The sequence below is a fragment of the Dermacentor variabilis genome, chromosome 6 (genome assembly GCF_050947875.1).
Source record: "Dermacentor variabilis isolate Ectoservices chromosome 6, ASM5094787v1, whole genome shotgun sequence".
NCBI lineage: Eukaryota > Metazoa > Arthropoda > Arachnida > Ixodida > Ixodidae > Dermacentor > Dermacentor variabilis.
The window spans coordinates 50,843,637-50,867,642 of NC_134573.1; the positions used below are offsets into that span (position 1 = coordinate 50,843,637).

Here is a 24,006-nt window from a genome sequence, read left to right on the forward strand (position 1 = left end):
GGGTTGTGGCCTTTTTTGGGAACCGTCGAGAGTCGGTGTCCACGCTGCGTTGACGTCTAGATAGGCGCTGATAGATGGGCAGGTGTTTTCCTTGCTGCAAGCGCCCAGCTAACGCCTTTGTGGAGCTGAGAAGCAACGGAGCATATAAAGCTGCAATGCCCTTTCATTTTCTACTTCTCTGCTGGCGTAAAGCGTACTTTAGCGACATATTCATTAACGTGCGATCCTTTTGTTTCCTATATAGTCTAGTGGCACAAAGCCTCGCAGGGTATTGCGGCTATTCACGCTACTGACATTTATTGTTCTTATTACTTATTACTACTTACATATTATTACTTATTACTTGATTTGTGAGAGTAAGAAAAATAGGAGCGAGCTAAAAATGAAAAATGTATCCAAGTAAAATAGAAAGGCGGTTCTGTATTTATGCAATGAAGCATTGTTCAGTCACCTGTTAAGTCCAGACAATAGAAAATTCACAACATGGTGAAATTCAGGTGGCTTAGGGGCAGGAGTATCAAATTCAGAAACGGAGCTCAGCCGACGTGTATTGTCTCGCACGGGGACGTTGCGATAGCCATGTCTTGTATCTTCAGATACAAGACACGGCTGATAGATTATTCCATCCATCAGAAATACAGATACCGATGCATGTCTTGCCAGACGTATTATGATAAAGATACCCAAGGAGGATCTAAGGTAGTATCTAGGATGCATGCATCTTCGATACTGCCCGGCAGTAAACTGGAGTTATTCCCTGGTTAACCTACATGCGGTTCCTTTGCCTTTCTCGCTCTGTCTCTTGGCATTGCTCTGCTAGGATCACGGTTGCAGGTTCGATCCCAGCTGTGGCGGCTGCGCTTTGAACCAGGCGCAATGCGAAAACGCCTGTGTATTTAGATTTAGTTGCCCATTTATAGAAACGAAGTAGTCAAAACAATTGTAGAGTCCCACACTACAACTTACCTACCATAATCGTATTTGAGTTTTGGCAATTTAAACCTTAGAATTTAGCTGAAATCACATTGCGATGCACAACCTACAACTGGTTCCCTCTTAGGCAGCTAAAAGCTCATGTATACAATATAACACAGGTAAGAATTCTGACATCATCGAGGTCTTTAACAGAAAAAGAAGTGTAATAGTAGGGTTGACTTTTATGATGCAGATAACAAAGATAGTGTTCAATGGCCTGGCAAATGAACAAGAATTCATGATCGCCAGTCAGCCTCTGAACTAAGTGCAGAAGCACGTACATTTAGGTAAATTACTCACCGAGGGCCCTGATCATGAGGAGGAAATTTACAGAGCAGTAAAAATGCGTTGGCGTGCATACCGCAGGCATTACCAAATTTGTGACGGCGAGCTTACCACTATCGTGGAGAAGTAGTCTAGAAGTAGTCATTGCATTCAACCGGTTCTAACATAAGTGGCAGAAACAGAGATTAACAAAGGAGCTAGAAAACAGGCGAACATTGACGCAAAGGTCGATGAAAGGAAATAAATAAATTGACACAACGCATCTCACGATGAGTGTCAGCAGTAATTCGATTACTATTTAAGCAATGTAGTGACAAACCGTATCGCTGAAGTCAAGTTTATTAATGCGATCAGCATTCTCTGCCAGCTTCAGCGGTCACAGTGTCCCATGTTGTCTACATGCTTCTCAACAATATACAGGATGTTTTACGTAACTTGAGCCAACATTTAAATATACGCATATGCCACGTAGAGGGGCCGAACCAAGGTAATGAAGTTTGCCGTCGCTTGGAGATACTCAGATTTTACAGCGAAGTTGTTTGTAACTAGGGTTCCATGCATTTTTATTGTGCGTGTGGAAAAACCTTGGGCTGATCCTGGAGATAGTACAATACCGAGCTGACCCGTGGCGGAAGTGAAGCAGGCTTCAAGCACTCCAGCATGTTCCTAAAATGTTTGACCTCTTGGGTCCAAATAGATTTCGCATAGGATATTAAACTGATCGAAACATACACGGCACTTTTCCCGCGTCGGCCATGTCTACATTTGCACAGCCCTCGCTTTGTCGGTGCCCTAAGCGCTTGCGTATCTACATTCTTTTCCTTCCGCTTTTCTGTGATGGTGGTTCTGTCAAAACGTCAAGCGTGTCTACTTTCCCCCGGCTCCTCGGGGCGGCGGTCGCGTCGTGGAGTTCGCTCCTGTGTTCAAAATTTTGTCACCTGTGTTCTAGGTCATGTGCTAAATAACTTCGCTGGTCGTCCCCCTTAACAGAGTGGAAAGTGTCATGGTTTTGCAATACGCATATTTACACAATTAATCTTGAATAATCTATAAACTTCTCCATTGTTATAGTTAGATGTATCGTGACGATGAGAAAATTGTATAGCAACATAAAAAACTCCCGATAAAGCTTTCTGCTGCTCTCTACGTGGTAACTAGGCTTGTTTTTCTGAGCGTGTAAGAAGACCGCGAACACTTGCGAAATTGCCGCGCGACTGGCCGCTCCAGGCACTTGGCGTAAATTTGCGGGCTGCTTTCGCGCTCGGAAAAACTTATGTAGCATGTGTTGAGCAACAGAAAGCTGTGTCGGGGGTTTTTCGTGTGGCCCTGTAATTTTCTTATTGACATTTTTTATGTGTGTACATGACTTGAAAAGTTAATTATTTCGGACTTATTATATAATTAGGTGGAATGCAGAAAATAGTCGGAGTATCTCCGAGCAACGCCAAACACTATTACCTTGGTTCTGTCCAGCCACGTAGCCTTCACGTCTTCTTAAGGTTTGGCTCAAATGAAACGCCTTGTATGCGACAGGCACAGATGCAGTCGCGGTCGTTTCATTGTCATCATTCCAGCTTGGTGATTTTATTGTCATGCCGCCCTCGTTACGCCTTCTATCCTGACCCACTTCCCGATGTTGTTTAATTGCTTGGGAGAGTAGGTATAGGCTCATGTTTGTGATGCGTCGTGGTCGCTGCACTGCCTTTATTACAGCTTTGTGATCGAGTACTAGTCACACACCAAGTTGTCCTTTACCTTATTACATAATCGTCATGCGTTCGCTGCCACATAGCCATAGTGGTGTCGTCGTGGTTGTTCAATCGTCGTCATTCCAGCTTCAGGATCTAACTTTCGTCATGGTATCGTCGTCACGCCTTCTACTCCGACCTAATGGCCATTAAGAAATTTTGCGACAGGTCACATTCCTGAAATGACGTTTATTTAACACGTACAATGGCAATTGCGACGCTCAGGGCGGCGTATCAGCGTCGAGGCATGGTGACGAATGTGTGACACTGACGCATTCATCATAAAATGACCAAGAAAGAAAAGTACCTTCATCGAAGGATAAAATTAAATACAAACAATAGATTGAAGACAACGAGACGGTGATTCCTAAATTATTCTAAGAGAATAATGATGGCAAGATGACGGAAACGACATCGGGACAACGAAATGACCACGAATGCATGACGGCAACCGGGTAAATAAGCGGAAATGACCGCAATGGCACCACCAGTATGGTATGACGGTGATGATACGGCAAACGTTGTATGATAGCCTATGCGTAACGACAACAGAATAGGGACGTTAGCATGGCAACGGCATCTAATCACGACCAAATGACGACATGATTACAGTGACGAACAAAGAATGTTGTCGATGGGTTGATTGAAATGGTATGACCGACTGGGATGAAGATAATCAAGTGATGACGATACAGAAACCAGAGCGTGACCATGATGGTATGACAATAGTATACGGACGACGGCATGACGAGAGCGGAATGTCCAAGTGAAAATGATGCTATCAGACGACCGCGATGGCGTCCCGCCGACGGTATGACGATGACAGTACGACAACGACACAGTGACGACGCTGGCGTGACAACGGCATGCGGACCATGCCGAGTGCAAAATGACATGACGACGACTATCACAAAACATTATGACGATGATGGCATGGCAAGTCAGATAACAAAGATGCAGTGGGGATAACATGGCTATGACGACAGTACGACGACGGCCTGACAATGAAGGAATGACGACTCTCATAAGATGATGAAATAACAAGGGCGGCATAATGACAATTGAATGGCGAGAGCACGATATCAATACAATGAAGAAGATTGAGATCGATGAAACGCCGAAGACGCTATGATCATGAAGGCGTGACGGCAATTGGTTGACGTTATTGACGTGATGAAAATGATAAAAGGACAGCATAACTACGGCGGCATGACGATGACTGTCGCATGACAACGGTGACAATGACCAGAGTCGGATGATAAAGCTCGGAAGACCATTATGCTATGACCACGATAGTATCACGACCCCGAACACAAATCTTGTCTATTCCACAACTTGGACCACTGGACCGGAGTAGATGGCGTTATGACGGCGGCATGACGAGAGTCGAATGACGAATCTAGTATGACTACCACTGAATGTCCACAATGGCATGATTATGACTCTGTGACGATGATGGCCGCACGAGTGTGTGATGACAGAGGTTGAGTGATAATGATAATACAGTGACCACGACACCATCAGAACTACGAGCCCATACCTAGTGGCCCAAGTTGTCTAACAACTTGGGCCACTGTGTCGGGGTTGAAGACACGAAGAAAGGAAGATATCGAGAAGCTTCAATGACGACAATAAAACAACTATAACAACATCACGACCATGAGCCCTAGTGACTATCACCTAGCGGTCCAAGTAGGTAGACAACTTGGACTACTAGGTCGGCTAAGAGGCTAGACCGAGAGATGAATAATATGGACAGATATGTGGGCAGATGAGCTTAAAACGGTTCAAGTAAAGAATAAAGTTCGCATTAAAAGACACGGCTAGGATGTTAACCAAAACGCGTCTAGTTGACTTTTTGCAATAGGGGAGGGATATGGGAATAGGAAATGGGAGGAAATAAGAAAAGACGCCGTGATTCGCTCATGCGCGTTATGGGCACCACTAGTCGGTGGCATTCGCACTGGCCAGTCGTCTTTAAGATGAGAGAGAGAGAGAGAATGATAAATAAAGCGCAGAGAGCTTTACGAAGACTGAGTCCGGTTTCGCACCCTGCTTTGGGGGAAGGGAAAAAGGGGAGCAGTAGTACTTGAACAGAAAAAGCGCGCTGTGGTTATCGCCGATATAGTAAATTTCCGGCTATATATATATATATATATATATATATATATATATATATATATATATATATATATATATATATATATATATATATATATATATATATATATATATATATAAATCAGTGACGGTCACTAAGACCGGATCATGGACGGTCACTCAATCTGGACGCTTTCAAAAATCCAAAGTGCCTTCGCAGCGTTTGGGCCACCGAGTGATGGCGAAGGTGCTCGAGTAACGCCTGCATGCACAGTAACCGATCACTCAATTCTCGCTTTGCGATAGGAACGTTGGGATTCCCTTGCTGTAATTTGTTTGTGTAATTTATGAATTTTTAGTTTGTTTTTAACGATCCACCCGGGTTCGTGAACGAGGGAGGGCTCGCGGCACCCTCCGTTAGACAGACGATACGCAGCATGGTTGTGATGAGCGATGACTGACGCCCGACAAGCTGTGCTCGCCGGTGTTTATTGGTGCAGTTACCTATGCTGACTGCCGAGCCTGGCAGGCCAACGAAGATTATGGCTGAGGGGGCGTCACATGCTTGTTACAACCGCTTACCCCCAATTTGCTAACTAAAAGAAACAAACCTCCAAGTTCTGAGCATAAATCTCAGCTGCCGTCCCTGCCAAGTGACGGTGCCTGCTATCCGGGCGAGTAAGGGCCCGGCGGCCTCTGCAGTCGAGTGCTCCGCGTGGGCACCAGTGATGACGGGCCGGGTGTGTTAACGCCGTGTGCTGCCTGAGCCAGCCTCACTCCGTCCGGAGGGTCCGCAGTGGTCGGCCTTGTGAGTGGTGCTGGACTCGACATCGGTACAACGGGGGCACCACCACTGGCAATGCTTGCCACCGCCGAGTTCGGCGGTGCTCCGCTGGGAGCAACTAGTGTTGCCGCTAGCCCTCCTGCGGGCTCGAACTCTGAAGTAGCAGTGGAGCGTGATAGCCAGGTCCCGAGGCGAGGACTAATATGGTCGGCGCGTATGTGTCACATGGCCCTGTCTGGCATGCGGACGAGCAGCGATGAGGCGCTGGCAGGAGACGCCACCTGTCCGTCACACCAGGGTGGGCCAGGACGGAAGTTCCTCATAAAACTGGAGCTCCATATTCCGGCAAAGGCCTGGGACGGGCATCCTCGATCAGCAGCCAGCTTCTGCTTCAGCTGCATCAGGAGCACTGTGGATCGAAGGTCCGCACGCAAGACGTCCGAGGGTGTCTTGACTATACGCCCCAGCAGCATCTTACAGAGGACATGGCCAGTGACATCGTGGGGCGTGGTCCGGTGCTGGAACAGTGTCCGGGCAATCTGCGTTTAGAAATCCCCAGCATGGTGCTTCTTGAGCTTTTCCTTGATGGCTTGCACCACCTGTTCGGCTGCACCATTTCAAGCAATGGAGCAGGGTGGTACGGCGGCACCATCATTCGGCGGATTCCGTTCTTTCTCACCCAGGCCATGTACTCTATGCTGGCGAAAGCAGGACCATTGTCGGGCGCGATGATGTCCGGTAGCCTCTGGGCGGCGAAGACCTGTCGTGGTGCTGCAATCGTCGTGCCTGCTGATGGAGTGGTGACAGGTAGAACCTCCTCCCACTTCAAAAAGGCGTCCACCACCACCAGAAAGTAATGACCCTTGAAGGCCCCCCGATATCCACATGCAGGCGGGACCAGTGTCTTGTGGGAACGGCCAGGGTTGATTTCCAGATGACGTGAGGCCCGCTGATGCTCCTGGACGATTTAGAATCTCTGCACCATGTGAGCAATATCCCGGTCTTGGATTTCCACCAAACATGGCACCGAGTCACCATCTTGGTCTTTTCTACGCCTGGATGACCCACGTGCAGCAAGTACAGGACCCTAGACCGGAGACTGTGGATCACCAACCTAAAACCCCACAGTAGGCACCGCTGCATTAAGCTCAGCGCGGCGGCCTTGGGCTATAGGCCTGCTGAACGAATTACTTCCCATGGGACACCGCCTTGTCCACCTGAGACAGGACCGGGTCCCGGCTGGTCGCTTGCGATACCGCATATCTGGATAGTACCTCCGGGTATGCGTGCTCCAGCATGAACACTTCAGCAGGTTCTGGAATAGCATCAGACACCTCTAGCAGAGGCAGGCGGCTCAGGGCATCAGCAGGTCCCAGGTATTTTCCTGGACGGTAAACCAGCTGGTAAAAGCAAGGTCCGGCGTATCACTCCAGGTGATGCCGGCACGGAAAGTGCCTTGTCACTCCCCACCAGCCCCAACAGCGGCTTGTGGTCCGTCACCACCTCGAACTTCCGGCCCCACAGATACTGGAGGCAGCGTTCGACACCAAACACGAGGGCCAGGCATGCCTTGTCCAGCTGGCTGTAGCGTCGCTCTGCAGCATGAAGCCGACGAGAAGCAAACGACACAGGGCGCTCCTGGCCACCCTTGCCCCGGTGCACCAGCGCGGCTCCCATGCCGTACGGCGACGCATCTACGACCAGGACGACAGGCTTGGCAGGATCGAAGTGTAGCAGCACTGGAGCCTTGGTGACTAGCACCTTGCTGCGCTGAAAGGCCGGGTCCTGCGTCTTCTTCTAGACCCATTGCTGACTATCTAGAAGCAGAAGATGGAGCGGCTGTAGATGATCCGATAGGTTCGGCAAGGAAACTCCTGTAGAAGTTGGTGAGGCCAAGGTAGCTCTGAAGCTCTTTGTTCTGGGGCTTAGGTGCCTTTAGCACAGCATCAACGTTGAGGGGAGCCAAGGCTAGGCCAGCCTGGGAAATGACATGCCCCAAGTGCTCAATACGGGGGGGGGAGGAAAATGCACTTTTCCAGGTTGAGCGGGAGAGCGGCGACCTGCAGTCGTGCCAGGATGTTGTGCAGGTTCTGCAGGTGGTCCCCGTCGTCGCTGCCCGTAACCAGGATGTCATCCAAGCACACCGCCACGTCCCGCGTGCCTCATATCCCTGAACGCGTTGTCTATCTCTCTGAAATATGGCTGGGGCTGAGGCCACACCACACGGTAAGTGCATGTATTTAAAGAGCTCCAAAGTTGTCGATATTGTAACAAACATTGGGGATGCATCCTGGAGCACCAGCTGCTGTTAAACATCTCTGAGGTCACGCTTGGTAAAATTCTGTTCACCGGACAATGCTGACCAGAGATCTTTGCGTGGCAGGGCGTACTTCTCGACGGCAGTGACGGGTTTGATGGTAACCTTGAAAACCGCGCAGATGCTGACACTGCCGCCTCTCTTGAGGACTGGTACGATGGGAGTGGCCCATTCATATGTCTTGTAGGGCACCAGAATGCCCTCTCCCTGTAACCGTTGCAGATCCTGCGTGAACCCGTCCGTCAGGGCGAACGGAAGTGGGCGAGGCTTGAAAAAACGTGGCCGGGCTCCCTCAGGTACATAGATGCCAGCCGTCGTGCCGGCAATGTGCCCACCCCATGTTGGAACAGGGACTTGAGCTCGGTCAGGAGGCTGGGGACCTACTTCACCAGATGCAGGCTGGCTTCCTGTTACTCTGGCAGACGGACACCCAGTGCTTGAATATAGTTTCGGTTCAGCAGCCTCGGCGACGAACCCTTGGATAAGTAAGGGGGAGGGGTTGCATGTCGCCAAAGCGAGCGCTGACCTGGCCCTGACCCTGTATTTGGGAGAGCTGCCCGGAGTAAATGCGCAGCATCCCGCCCGAAGTCTCGACGGACATGGCGGGGAAAGTACGCTTGAAGAGTTTCCCGGATATTAGTGATACCGTGGCCCCTGTGTCCAGTTCTATGGAAATGGGGTGCCCGCATACTTCGACGGTCAGCATGTACGTGGGCACAGACGACAGAACAAAGCCTATTTGCCCCATGTTGAAAATAGGCGGGTCCTCGGCCACAACGTGGAGCCTGGCCACGCAAGAACTTGAGCCTGCTGCTGCACGCCCCCGCCGCATACCCTTGCGACAGCTACCCTGGCCGCGGGCTTGTCTGTTACCTGGGCTTGAACCAGGCGGTTGCTGCTGTTTGCTGTTCGTCCTTCCTCATCGCCGTACCCGTGCTTCGTGCCCGGTTTTCCCGCACAGAAGCATTATGCTTGAGAGAACTAGCACTGTGAGGGGGAGTGGGCACCGCCACAGCAATCGCAGTTTGTGCCCTTTGTCGTGAACTTGACCGCCACTTCCGCCGACGATGAGCTAGTCGTACGGGCAATCCCGCCGGGCTCCTTCGGGGCAGCTTCTATTGCCTGCCTTTACGGCATCGTCCAGCGAGAGGTCGAGAAGCTGCAGGGGTCGTGTCTGCATAACGGGGTTGTTGATGCCGCAGACGAAACGGTCCCGGAGCAGCGAGTCCAGCTGGTCCCCAAAGGTGAAGGCACTCGCTAACCCTCGTAGAGCAGCGATGAAGTGCCCAAGAGTCTCCTTCCCGGCGGCTCCGGTTGTTGAAGCGGAAACGCTCCATTAGTATGGACGGTGCCGATTTGGAATGCGAGCGCAGTATGGCGAGCAGCTCACCCAGCGTCTTATTATGCGGCGTAGCTGGCTTCAGAAGGTCGAGCAGGAGAATGAATACGCGGATTGCACAGCTAGCCAGGAAAATGTCCCGCTGTTTGGCCTCGGGTGTGCCGTTTGCCCGGAAGAACACGTGGACTTGTTCCTCGCAAACTGGCCACCCGGACCGATCTCCCTCGAACGGCTCGAACCTTCCGTACTACGGCTTGGCGGCAGCAACTGGGGTTGGTGTCTCGCTGCCCGCGACGGCATGGAACGATCCTTGGGTACTCGTCGCAAGTGTCACGATCCGCCCGGGTTCGTGAACGAGGGAGCTCTCAAGGCACGTTCCGTTAGACAGACGCTCCGCAGCGTGGTGGTGATGAACGATGACTGACCTCCGAGCAGCTGTGCTCGCCGGTGTTTATAGGTGCAGTGACCAATGTTGCCTACCGAGCCTGGCAGGCCAACGAAGATTATGCCCGAGGGGGCGTCACATGCTTGTTACACTGTTTAAATATTCAATACACGTATTGCCACTGTTTACAAAGCACTATGTACGCACATGCAACAATCCTGAGCCGATCCATTTATTTGTACAGCAAACGTAATGGAATGCAGTTCATGCCACTCAGAAGCAAACTGCGGTCACAGTGTGGCCTTTGTATGACCATATTCATAATCTTACAAACGCAGAGACAGAAATACAGAAAAATATAAAAACAATCGTTTCTGTCACCTGCCACCTCTCCCTTGCCTTAAGCTGACCTCTGGCCCTATCCCTGCATTCCACTAGCTGCGCCCTTCTACTATTTCATTTTTGTTATTTCTTCGTTGCTCTATTTTCTTGATTGTGCCACCGCAAATTCACCTAGGCGTTTTAGCATTGATAGCTGTTATATGCACTCCTAGCTTTTCTTCTTTTGGTACGAGAACATTGCTTATTTTGTGATGTCCATGCTTATGTGCCTTCCGGAAGAGCTGCCGTCCAGTGCTGTTTAAGCTCGCTGCTTTTTGGGTTTTTTTATAAAGGAGCACAAATACTTGCTAAACATATTGCGGATGCTGTCAATAAATAACTTCAAGTCGCATCATCTCGGCGTCATATGCGATGAAAATCCGCAACGACGATGGCAACATGTAAGGCAACCATTTTTGCCGTCCGTGCTAAATTTTACGTCATATATTGAGAATAGTCGGACGCAAAGGAAAGGAGGATAACTGCATTTTAGTTCCTTATTGTGGAACATTCGCTATGTGCATAGCAACCTGTTGAAGGTTCAAGTCATACATCTTCGCCATAGGATTGGACCTAATTCCTCTTGCCGGTGCCAGCATGTGCGAGCGTGCCGTCGAAATGCTTCGCGAGGTATTACGACATAAATATGTGACGTAACGTAAAGGAACCTCCAACGTAACATAGACATCAGAAAACCAATAGGTTGCGAGAATTTACCTAATAACCCAGCTTTTCATTAGGCAACGTCTTATTAAATGCGTCCTCGATTCGGCATTAAACTAAACGGATTTCTAGGGACCTGCGCATTCATTAAATAAAAAAAGATATAGGACAGAGAAGGTACTTTGCGCTTTCCCCATAGAAATTTTTGTACGACGCAGGTGTTCCAGGAGCTTCTGCCGATGAGGGTGAAGTGTGCAGGGAAGACGATGCATACAACGTCGTCCTGCGCTGCCAGCTTGGATCGCACTCCATCGTGCTAGGCGCCGAAGTTAAAGCGGTGGACCCCTCTGTTGAATGCGAGCCGGGTTCTACGGCTGGATACGTGGAGTTCAAGACTAACCGCAAGCACTACAATCAGACGCAACGGAACAAGTTCTACAAGTGAGTACCACAATGAACTACACATACGTAGACTAATTTCCTGCAGAAAACGTAATCAACGCAAGTTCGATTCCGATTGATTTTGCTTTATCGTCAAGCACCTATATTCAGAAAAAAACTTTTCAGAAATTAGGGCAGTGCCCCAAGCAACTTTGACTTCCTGTCTTTGGCAGTATTTTGAATTATTCAAGGAAATAGAGGTTTTTGTGGTGTCGGGGTCTCATAGAAGATCTTTGTAATCGCTCTTTCGTTGCAAGCTGTCGCAAGTAGCAGTGACCCAAGCAAGCACAAACGAAGATGGACTCCACTTACTGGTTTTTAAATAGTGTGCAGGCACTTGCTCAAAGTGGTGGATATTTCCTCGTGTAATGAATGCCGTCCGCCCAGCGCATTTTGGAGCGCCCTGCTCACCCATTCAAAGTAGAAGACGTAGGCATGACGACAATGAGATGAAGACAGTAGGATCATTAGGATGAAGATTAAGACGGAACTACCATGATGACAAGATAACGAAAGAATGAGTAGGGGTAAAACGATGGGATTCCGGTCCAGTAGAAGCTATTCGGCAAGACGGCAAACAGCCATCCGACAGTGGGGGCAGCGCTAAAGTTGAAGGAAGACGCAACGAAAGCATCGTTTTCATAAGACTTCACACATGAATGCTATACTGAAGACTGATATATCACATGCGGCACAGCTCTATAAACGAGTTCTCACACTCCGTTGGAAGTACTAGAGGTCTGTTGGTAAGCTGACGACCTCGCTTGAACGCAGTCGCGGCCGGCGGTTACCAGTGAGGGCTTAACACAGGCGGTATTGCTGCAACATGGCAACCATGACGTCAGCCTTCACCGCTTCAACAGAAGTCTCCTACTTGAAGGCGACATATCGGCCCGGCACAACACGCGAGGTAGGCTGCTGCTACTCAGAATAAAACGCGTGCTGGCACATACCTGGCTTGTTGCGTCACAGGTGTAATCAGGGCGCTTGCGTGCGTCGCACCTCGATGGTGCTTGAGGCGAGACCGACGGAAAACACTTTGTGTCTGTCATTGTCATTGATAAGCATTAAGTAACCTTAACTGTACATTTGCGGTTCCTCCCGATCAGATCATTGTGGGTACACCGAGGTGTTGTATGTACACATGTAATCAGCAGAAACATCAGTGTGGGCGCGCACCCCACATACACCAGCAGTGGGAGCCAGAACGCCGCCTTCTCCCACCTGCACGAACTAGTGCGCGGAGCGTCCCGGTGCTTCGACCGCTACGTTGTTCTTGCAGCCACAGGAGCTGCGCGTCGAGCGCGTGTTTGGAGACTTGCTAACCTTAATCCCGCCGGATACGCATACGACGTCGATACCTCGTCAGCATGGTGGCGATTACGGGGACAGTAAATCATCAGCAGCATGTACTGCAGGACGAAGGCCTCTCTCTGCGATCTCCAATTACCACTGTCCTACGCAAAACGATCCCAACTAGCGCCTTCGAAGTAATTTCACCATCCCACCTAGTCTTCTGCCGTATTCGACTGCGCTTCCCTTCTCTTGGCACCCATTTAAAACCCTAATGGCCCACCGCTTATCAAAGCTACGCATTAAAAGTCCTGCCCAGCTCCATTTGTTTCTCTTAATGTCAATTAGAACAACGGCTATCCCTGTTCGCTCTCTGATCCATACCACTCTCTCTTCTTGTGTCTTAATGTTACGCCTAACATTCTTCGTTCCATTGCTGTTTGCGCTGTCCTTAACTCATTTTCGAACTTCATTGTCAGTCTCCAAGTTTCTGCCCCATAGGTTAGTACATGTAGAATGCGTTAATTGTGCACCTTTCATTTTCCATAAGCTTCCAGTCAGGATCTGACAATATATCCCCATTGCGCTCCAACCCATTTTTCATCATCATCATCATCATCATCATCAGCCTGGTTACGCCCACTGCAGGGCAAAGGCGTCTCCCATACTTCTCCAACAACCCCGGTCCCGTACTAATTGTGGCCATGCCATGCCTGCAAACTTCGTAATCTCATCCGCCCACGTAACTTTCTGCCGCCCCCTGCTACGCTTCCCTTCCCTTGGGATCCAGTCCGTAACCCTTAATGACCATCGGTTATCTTTCCTCCTCATTACATGTCCTGCCCATGCCCATTTCTTTTTCTTGATTTCAACTAAGATGTCATTAACTCGCGTTTGTTCCCTCACCCAATCTGCTCTTTTGTTATCCCTTAACGTTGCACCTATAATTCTTCTGTCCATAGCTCGTTGCGTCGTCCTCAATTTGAGTAGAACCCTTTTCGCAAGCCTCCAGGTTTCTGCCCCGTAGGTGAGTACTAGTAAGACACAGCTATTATATACTTTTCTCTTGAGGGATAATGGCAGCCTGCTGTTCATGATCTGAAAATGCCTGCCAAACGCACCCCAGCCCATTCTTATTCTTCTGATTATTTCCGTCCCATGATCCGGATCCGCCGTCACTACCTGCCCTAAGTAGATGTATTCCCTTACGACTTCCAGTGCCTCGCTGCCTATTGTAAATTGCTGTTCTCTTCCGAGACTGTTAAGCATTACTTTAGTTTTCCGCAGATTCATTTTTAGACCCACTCTTCTGCTTTGCCTCTGCAGGTCAGTGAGCATGCATTGCAATTGGTCCCTTAGTTACTAAGCAAGGCAATATCATCAGCGAATCACACGTAACTAAGGTATTCTCCATTAACTTTTATCCCCAATTCTTCCCAATCCAGGTCTCTGAATACCTCCCGTAAACACGCGGTGAATAGCATTGGAGATATCGTATCTCGCTGCCTGACGCCTTTCTTTATTGGGATTTTGTAGCTTGCTTTATGGAGGACTACGGTGACAGTGGAGCCGCTATAGATATCTTTCAGTATTTTTACTTGAGGCTCGTCTACACCCTGATTCCGTAATGCCTCTATGACTGCAGAGGTTTCGACAGAATCAAACGCTTTCTCGCAATCAATGAAAGCTATATATAAGGGTTGGTTATATTCCGCACATTTCTCTATCACCTGATTGATAGTGTAAATATGATCAATTGTTGAGTAGCCTTTACGGAATCCTGCCTGGTCCTTCGCTTGACAGAAGTCTAAGGTGTTCCTGATTCTATTTGCGAGAACCTTAGTAAATAGTTTGTAGGCAATGTACAGTAAGCTGATCGGTCTATAATTTTTCAAGTCTTTGGCGTCCCCTTTCTTATGGATTAGGATTATGTTAGCGTTCTTCCAAGATTCCGGTACGCTCGAGGTCATGAGGCATTGCGTATACAGGGTGGCCAGTTTCTCTAGAACAATCTGTCCACCATGCTTCAACAAACCTGTTGTTACCTGATCCTCCGAACAGCCTTCCCCCTTTGCATATCTCCCAAGGCTTTCTTTACTTCTTCCGGCGTTACCTTTGGGATTTCGAATTTCTCTGGACTAATTTCTTTTCCATTATCGTCGAGGGTGCCACTGGTACTGTATAAATCTCTATAGAAATCCTCAGCCACTTGAACTATCTCATCCATATTAGTAATGATATTGCCGGCTTTGTCTCTTAACGCATACATCTGAATCTTGCCTATTCCTAGTTTCTTCTTCACTTTTTTTAGGCTTCCTCCGTTCCTGAGAGCATGTTCAATTCTATCCATATTATACTTCCTTATGTCAGCTGTCTTACGCTTGTTGATTAACTTCGAAAGTTCTGCCAGTTGTATTCTAGCTGTAGGATTAGATGCTTTCATACATTGGCGTTTCTTGATCAGATCTTCCGCCTCCTGCGATAGTTTGCTGGTATCCTGCCTAACGGAGTTACCACCGACTTCCATTGAACATTCCTTAATGATGCCAACAAGATTGTCGTTCATTGCTTCAACACTAAGGTCCTCTTCCGGAGTTAAGGCCGAATACCTGTTCTGTAGCTTGATCTGGAATTCCTCTATTTTCCCTCTTACCGCTAACTCATTAATCGGCTTCATATGTAGCAGTTTCTTCCGTTCCCTCCTCAGGTCTAGGCTAATTGGAGTTCTTACCATCCTGTGGTCACTGCAGCGCACCTTGCCGAGCACGTCCACATCTTGTATGATGCCAGGGTTAGCGCAGAGTATGAAGTCTATTTCATTTCTAGACTCGCCTTTCGGGCTCCTCCAGGTCCACTTTCGGCTGTCCCGCTTGCGGAAGAAGGTATTCATTATCCTCATATTATTCTGTTCCGCAAACTCTACTAATAACTCTCCCATGCTATTCCTAGTGCCTATGCCATATTCCCCCACTGCCTTGTCTCCAGCCTGCTTCTTGCCTACCTTGGCATTAAAGTCGCCCATTAGTATAGTGTATTTAGTTTTCACTCTACCCATCGCCGATTCCACGTCTTCATAGAGGCTTTCGACTTCCTGGTCATCGTGACTGGATGTAGGGGCGTAGACCTGTACAATCTTCATTTTGTACCTCTTATTAAGTTTCACAACATGACCTGCCACCCTCTCGTTAATGCTATAGAATTCCTGTATGTTACCAGCTATATTCTTATTAATCAGGAATCCGACTCCTAGTTCTCTTCTCTCCGCTAAGCCCGGTAGCACAGGACGTGCCCGCTTTTTAGCACTGTATAGGCTTCTTTCAGCCTCCTAACTTCACTGAGACATATTATATCCCATTTACTGCCCTCTAATTCCTCCAATAGCACTGCTAGACTCGCCTCACTAGATAACGTTCTAGCGTTAAAGGTTCATATTCCAATGGCGGCCTGTCCGGAGCCAGTGATTCTTTGCACCCTCTGCTGCGTCGCAGGTCTGACCGCCGCCGTGGTCATTTGCTTCGCAGCTGCTGGGGACTGCGGGCCGGGGTTTGATTGTTGTGTTCATATAGGAGGTTGTGGCCAAGTGCTGCACCAGTGTGGCCAATCCTGCTCTGGTGAGGGAGTGCGTTGCCGGTTCTGGTCACCGTATCAGACCTGTTTGTGCAATTTTATCAACGCGCGGATTTTTTTTAATCCGGCGGAAAATTGCCGGCACCGGGATTCGAACCACGGACCTCTTGCACGCGAGGCGGGTGTTCTACCTCTACGCCACCGCTGCACCTCAACCCATTTTTGTTCTTCTGTAAATTTCCTTTTCATAATCAAGGTCCCCTGAGAGTAATTTACCTAGGTAAATGTACTCCTCCACAGACTCTAGAGGTTGACTGGCGATCCTGAACTCTCGTTCCCTTGCCTGGTTATTGATCATGATATTTCTCTTCGGCCTATTAGTTTTCAATCCCATACTCCCTCTCCCTCTCAGTTAAGTTAATCATTTGTTGTAACTCGTCCCCAGTGCTGCTGCACATAACAGTGTCATCTGTAAATCGATGGTGGCTGAAATATTCGCCGTTGATCGTTACTCCTAAGCTTTCCCAGTTTAATAGCTTGAATATTTCTTCCAAACATGCGGTGAGTACCATTGGAGTGGTTGTGCCTTCTTATCTGACCCCATTCTTTATAAGTATCTTCCTAATTTTCTGGTGGACAATTAAGGCAGCTGTGGATTTTTTCAGCTACTTTCTAAGATGTTTACGTAAGCGTCCTTTGCTCCTCCATTACCTAATGCCTCTATGACTGCTGGTATCTCTACTGAATGAAATTCCTTTTGTAATCTATGAAAGCCATATAGAAAGCCAGATTGTACTCCGCAAATTTCTTGATTACCTGATTGATGTAATGGATGTGATCCGTTATCGACCATCTCTTCCTGAAACTAGCCTGTTCCCTTGGTTGACTGTAGTCTCCTGTTGACCTTAATCTATTGGAGGATATCTTGGTGAATATATTATGTAATACTGGAAGCAAGCTAATGGGTCTATGATTTTTCAATTCTATAACGTCTCCCTTTATGTGTATTAGTATAATTTTGGCAGGCTTCCAGTGTTCTGGAACCCTTGCAGTCGATACACTTCGTATAACGAGCCGCCAGTTTTCCAAGCATCGTCTCCACCACCTTTGATTAAATCGATGGTTATTCCATCTTCTCCTGTTGACCTTCCTCGTTTCATTTCTTAGTTGGAAGGCCCTTCTGACCTCATCGCTAGTTATAGGAGGAGCTTTGTATTCTGGTCGTTACTGTTTATAATTCAGTTATCCTGACTCCACTGTACAGGTCAATGTAGAAGTCTTCCGCTAGTTTTACCTTATCTTCTCGATTGATGATGATATTACCCTGCTCATTTTTCAGTGCATACACCTTGGCTTGTCGTATGCCAAGTTTTCATCTCACTTATTTCATGCTGCATCCATTCTTTACTGATTCATCAGTTCTTCTCGCGTTATTATATCGAATGACCATTATTTTCTCCTTGTTGATTAGTTTAGACAGTTCCGCAAATTCTGCCTGCTCTCTTCTCTATCTCTTCTAAGGCTGCATATATTTTTTGCAAGTGTCAACCTGAATCTGTCCGCTTTTACCCTTAATGCTTGCAGGTTGGCCTGTTCTTTCATAACAAATTTTACTCTTTCTCTCTTCAAACCGACATGAATCCTAGCCCTCACTAACCTATGGTCATTGCACTTTACCGTACCTAGCACTTCTACATCCTGACTATGCTGGAATGGGCAGAAAGTATGAAATCAATTTCATTTCTTGTTTCACCATTAGGGCTTTCGCAGGTCCGCTTTTTGTTTCAACGCTTCCTGAAGGAGTTTATTACTCGTCGCTTATTCCTTTCCGTGCATTCTACCAAGATCTCTCCTCCAATGTTCTTAGAATCCAGACCGTAGTTGCCAATTGCTTCTTCACCAGACTGCTCTTTTCCCAGTTTCGCATTTAAGTCGCCCATGACTACAGTATACTGAGTTCACTTTTCGCATCGCTAATTCAACATCTTCATAAAACTTAGTTTTTTTTTCGTAGTTCTGACTAGGTTAGAACGTAGATTCGTGCTATCTTTTTTCTATACCTTCAATTCAGCTTTATTCCAAGTACTGCTCCCCTCTGATTAGTGCTGTAGAATTCGTCGATGTTGCCCGCTATGTGCTTATGGCTTAGGAATCCTACTTCGAACTGCTTCTTATCTGGTAGTCCTCTATAGCAGAGGACGTAGCCATTTGTCAGCACTGTGTAAGCGTCCCCAGTTATTCTAACTTCACTAAGGCCAATAATATCCCAAACAATGCCTGATAGTTACTCCAAGTCTCTTGCTAGGCTAGCTGCACTCGAAGGATTTTGGGTGTTAAACGTTGTAAGGCTCAGTTTCCATTGGCGGTCTGTCCAGTTCCAGAGATTCTTAGCACCCTCTGCTACGTTAGAGGTCTGACCGCTGCCTCGGTCAGGTGCTCCACAGCGGCTGGGGACTGAGGGCCATTGGGTAAGTGAGTTAGCCATTTGGGAGGGGGTGGCCGAATACTGCACTAGGGAGGCCAATTCCTGATGTGGTGAAGGAGTGTCTTGTTGAAGCATTGTGAGCCTTCCTAATATGGTTGTACCTGGGTTAGTATAGATTAGTATAGTGTGTACCTTTCGTAACGATGCTCGCCCACCAAGACAATGTATGAGTTTGTACATTTGTTCAAAATTATGTGCCACTTCCGTGTCGTGTGTGAAGCAGCTTCACTGGTCAGCCCCCTTCCGACTGCCTCACAATTTCTTTTTAGAGACTCTCGGTGACAATTTGGTGCTAATGTGCGAATTGTTGAGAATACTATGATATATTTTTAGGTGGGATACTCAGAATAACAGAAGCCTTTTCAAATAAGGAATGCGCTCTACTTTTGTATATATGTCTTGTGCGAGCAGAACTTCAGTTTTGCCAAATTGCTTGAAACAACAGGACTCTAACGAATTAAACATTTAGTTGGCTGAGACGGGACTTGTTCGTTTGCTATGCGATCACTTATTGCTGGAAAAACATAAGTAAGGATTAAGAGCACAATTTGCGGAGTTTCACTGTTGTCATTCACTGCATCTCAAGAGTACCGTGACTGTAGGATTTTACCTAAAATTGTGGACAGCTTAGTTTCATGTGAGAGTTTTGCTTCGGCACTTGTTCACAGTCACGCTACGGCGCTTGCGGAACACCGGTGTATTTCTTTTACATTCGTGATGAATATAAGCGTTGCCATATTACCCGCCTGTTCACCAAGCTCGATAGAGTACGTCTAAATGTTGAGCTCCTTTTTTGCGCTTGTTTTCCTTAGCTAGCTTTTTATGCGTTAGTCGAATATTCATAACGCATACATATATTCTATTGCAAGTGTCTTGCGTATCAAATTTTTATTTACTTTCTGGTTTCGTTAAATATAGCCATCACCAAAGCATTGCGCTGGCCATGGCCACTTGCAGAAATAAGCGAAAGAATGAATAAATGATTAAAGCGTTTTGGCACATCAGTTCCAATAAAAACGATTCACCTGCCATCCTTTCACACTTCTCCGAAAACGTGTTGATTCGTAAACAAGTTCAGTCGTGCGCTATTCGTAATTCCTGCACGCAATATAATAAATGAAATGAATAGAGAGTACTAAATATCACATCTGTTTTGATTTATAATACAATCACACAGAGTTAAGTGATAGTTGCGCTATAAGAAAAATATAAATTTTCGTAAAATATAGCTGCCGACGCCGGCTATTAACTGCTTATCCGGCCGTTCTTGTGGATGGTGGCAACTTTGACACTAGTGTTTTTGGTCGTGAGTTGCGATAAGGCACCATGGGTCAGTGATATTTTCGTCAATGTTATCGCACTATATGGCGCTATAGCTTATTAATCTCTTGTTGTTGACGTTGCAGGAACAAGTTAATACGGTGGTGGGCCCACTGCCGCCTGGCTGGCGTCCCGAGGACATTGTGCGGCTTCCGCGACGACAATGGGATTGTGCTCTACATCAAGGAGTTCGACGTCATGAAGATGCCGGAGATGGCTAGGGTAAGTTGTCTAACACTTTAGCCGCAATTCTGTATGCTGCGTGCGCATGTCAGTAAAGAAAGTAGAATGCCGTATGCAAAATACCTCTCATAAGGTCTCTAATAAGCTGCGCGGTGACACCCACTGAAAAACTGTCGTCAGAATAGTTTTTAAGACAGCATGTCAACTATACTATAACAAAGGTGATCGTGTGGAGACTAAGGTATCCCTTGGTCCAAGGCTTCCACCGCAGGGCCATGGCTCCTGGGAGGTATAATGCCACCCGGGTGCTCTCGGAAGGAAGAAAAAGTTAATAAATGGAAAAAGCAAACCAACTGTTAACGCATCTTCCGCTCATTTGAAAATTGGGGTTAGGCGATGCGTTAGTTCGTCAGCTGAAATGGTAACGATTATGGGAACGTAACGCCTATGGCCGAAATAATTAAATGAAATTACGTAGAGCATCTCTTAGTTTTTGATATAAAATGTTAATGACGGAAGGGCAATCTAATGCGTAACGAAACTTAATGCGGTTAAGCAAGCTTGTGTAACGACGCAAAAGTTGCAGGTGCGGCCTCCGCTTAAAGGGGTGCCGATATGTTATTTTTGACAATGCAGTTTTATCGCTTAATGAAGGTGCTAGGCCTCTTAGCCGTAGACAATAATGGCCACGAGCCAGAAAGCTCCATAAACATTTTAATATGGTAGCCTACGTACAGCTAGTTTCGCTTTTCTTTCGCAGAATTATTCTATGTTGTGATGTCAGGACACAGTATGCTGTCACTATCGACTAGGACATTGCTACGTTTGACGCTCGCCGCGGCGTGCTTGGTCGTCTCATATGCTGCCATGTGTAGTGAGCGGCGATATAGCAGCATAGCAGACAGCCAAGAAAAAATACAGTCTTGTGCGTAGTGAGAGAATTCTACTACGGTCTGCTGCGTTAGCACACGCAGTGTGCGCGTTGCTGCGCCAACAATCTAGGTTAGATCAGAGGAAGAGAACGTAATGAAGTTGTCGTCCGCGTATACGATAAATGGCGCAATCAGGTACAGCAATGTGACGACGCCCAGTTCTGTTCCGAAACTTCTTCATTTCAGGCATCGCTAGCCGAGCATAGTCTCCTAGAAGGCACCGTTGTTCAGCTTGCACAATTGCACAGCTAGTCCTGTTGTCTCCGTAGACTTCGCGGTCGGCGTGCAGCTGGTGGTTCTAAGACAACCACAAGTGCAAAACTACAAACATAGCCAGTTCTTTTCCATCTTTTCGTTCTACCTTTCCTATGGTTTACGTCCGTCCGTGTGAAACGCTGTGGAAGGCGTTCAATGAGAATTAACCCTTAAGAGACAAAATGACTGCATTTGATGTCCCATTGTGAAGGCAACTATTTGAAGTACGATGTTCCACGTACCTCATATAGTTGTTTTCGCAACCATACCTCATTATGGCAAGACAGAAAAAAGCAGCATTTCCTGGTTCATAACGTTCGCAGGTGCAAAAGCATAAGGAGTAGCACGCGTATGACAGCTCAACGTAGTTACCATAATATATAATTTATTGTTACAATTTTGTTCGTATGTTAACTGAAATATATTCCTAGCGCCATCTTTAGTCTAAGCGCACGAATCTCAATCGACATTGGCGATTCTCGTGAAGCCAAGGGACAATATTCTTCTCAATTGAGGTCAAATACGCAAACAAATCATTTAAGGATAAATCTCCCGATCTAACTACAAAGATTGATTGTACAGTCCATATAAAAATAGAAATTGAAGAAATTGATATTTAATTTTGTAGCTCATCCTAGATCAGTCTTCCAGAGTAGGTGGAAAAAGTACTCGGGTTCGTATTCAATATGCTTATTGGCACGCAATATTGAAGTAATTCTGTTTATTTTCTCCAAATAATCTGGTTACTGAAATGCCTGTCGTGCTAAATGTTCTTGCTTCTTTTGGTTACAGGGACAGTGGTCAGATGACGTATGCATGAATTTCTGCAACCGCCTGCTTTCCTTTATCAAAGAGAATGTTGAAGGTGATGATGGCAGGTCAGTGAAAATTACTATTGATTTTACCAGATTGCATTGTTCTCATTTTCAGAAAACTGACAGTGTTAACGTATTATAATCATTTGCACAAAATTTTCAGTCACAGCTAAGCAATAAGTACTCTGCGTAAATGGGTAAGAATCCTAAGTGCCATCAGGCAGGACTTCTAAGGTTAAAGTGGTGACCTGCAGTCGTTAATTCCACGCATGATATACAGAGCGATAACAACCTGCATTTCACCCTCTATTGAAGACATTCTCGATAGCGATTATTCGAAAACTTTCACTACTTCTGACAGATTAGCTGAAGATTCGAAAACAGATTTATTGCTTCAAAAAGGGGTCTACGCCTTGCCTATAAAACCAGGAATGGTTTGATTTTGGTCCCCCTGTGCACTGGTGCATATCACCGAATGCGTATTATAACCACCGCAGGCGTGCACACGCACTGCCCTGTGCGTGCGCAAAAGCAAGGAGGCACGCACCTACATATGTTACAGTAAAGAAAATTTTCTCCTTAGGGGAACATGCACATACATGTGACGCGTTCACTGCTAACCGGGTCACGAGTCTGTGTTTTCCGACCCGCAGGACTGCCTACCTTTTCGAGTATACGCCGTCTTCACGGGAAGTCGCCTGCAAGCGCCTGCCAGATCCCGAGAACATTTACGGCCTCCCAGATTGGTTCATAGAGGCGTTTGAAGACTGCTGATGCGTCCCCGTTCACTGCGCGCCTTATCGCAGATCATGGGAGGATTTCACGACCACTGTTCTTCTGACGGCTCCATTCTAGGACAAGATGTTCCATATTTTTTGGTCACCCCGCAAAACTTCTGGCATTCCTCCAGATGTACTTCTGCTGCACACTGCCTTATGGAGGGTGCGAAGCATGTGGTTTATATTCTTTGTCAAAAATTGTCACTATTTTTGTTATAGTTCGACAAAGTAGGCAATTTTAAACTTTAACGTTTGATGGCAGTGCTCTGTAAGCCACGAAATATTTTGAATTAGAGTACAATGTAAATAAATCGGTACAGACATCGGAATACTGGTTGTGGATACAGGCATACAAATAAAATGCACCTTTTCTGCAGCTGCATTATTGTAATTTTCCTTGGTCATATGGTTGTATCAGTTCGTGGAAGCCCCTTAATATGCGGTGCGTTATGCTCATGTCGCCTCTTATCAGCGCCCTTGCAGAGATCAAGGTGTTTGTAGGAGTGGAATTGCCTTGCCTTAGGTGAAGATAACAAAATTTCACACAGATATACACAATAATGAAGCAGTACAAAGAGCATAAATGAGAAATTGTTTCCTGTCACGCGATGTAGGTGTAGTAGCTAACAGCTAGTTTTGCTGAGCTCGGTCACTTTCACTGGGAACCTTCTCAGCTGCAACGGGTTGTCAACCGTAAATAAAGTAGGTTGTCGGACTAGTTATTATAGACTGTGATATTTTACTTACGCAGAACCTAAGAACATTGACATGTGATTGTTTACGCCCTAATTGCGTAATTTTTGCACTAGTTCAACAATGGTGTCATTACAAAATCCAACGCCTTTTCGTAATTCTTTTAAGAATTAAGCAGGGTCGATATAATTTGCACTTTCTAGCTCTCTGGATGAATACTTTGTCATTCGTTGTTCTGTTTGCATTTCTACACCCACATTGGCCTA

General features: G+C 46.9%; 1 protein-coding gene across 1 annotated transcript in view; it reads left to right on the top strand.

Annotated features, from left to right (window-relative positions):
• LOC142584161 (decapping and exoribonuclease protein-like) overlaps positions 1-23,421 on the top strand; it is a 55,464-nt gene extending 32,043 nt beyond the window's left edge. The window contains exons 3-6 of the mRNA XM_075694330.1: positions 11,196-11,418; positions 20,170-20,305; positions 22,246-22,331; positions 22,922-23,421. Of these exons, the coding sequence (XP_075550445.1) occupies positions 11,196-11,418; positions 20,170-20,305; positions 22,246-22,331; positions 22,922-23,042 (566 nt within the window). The 3' untranslated portion in view covers positions 23,043-23,421. The remainder of the gene's footprint in view (positions 1-11,195; positions 11,419-20,169; positions 20,306-22,245; positions 22,332-22,921) is intronic.
• Positions 23,422-24,006: the final 585 nt, after the last annotated feature.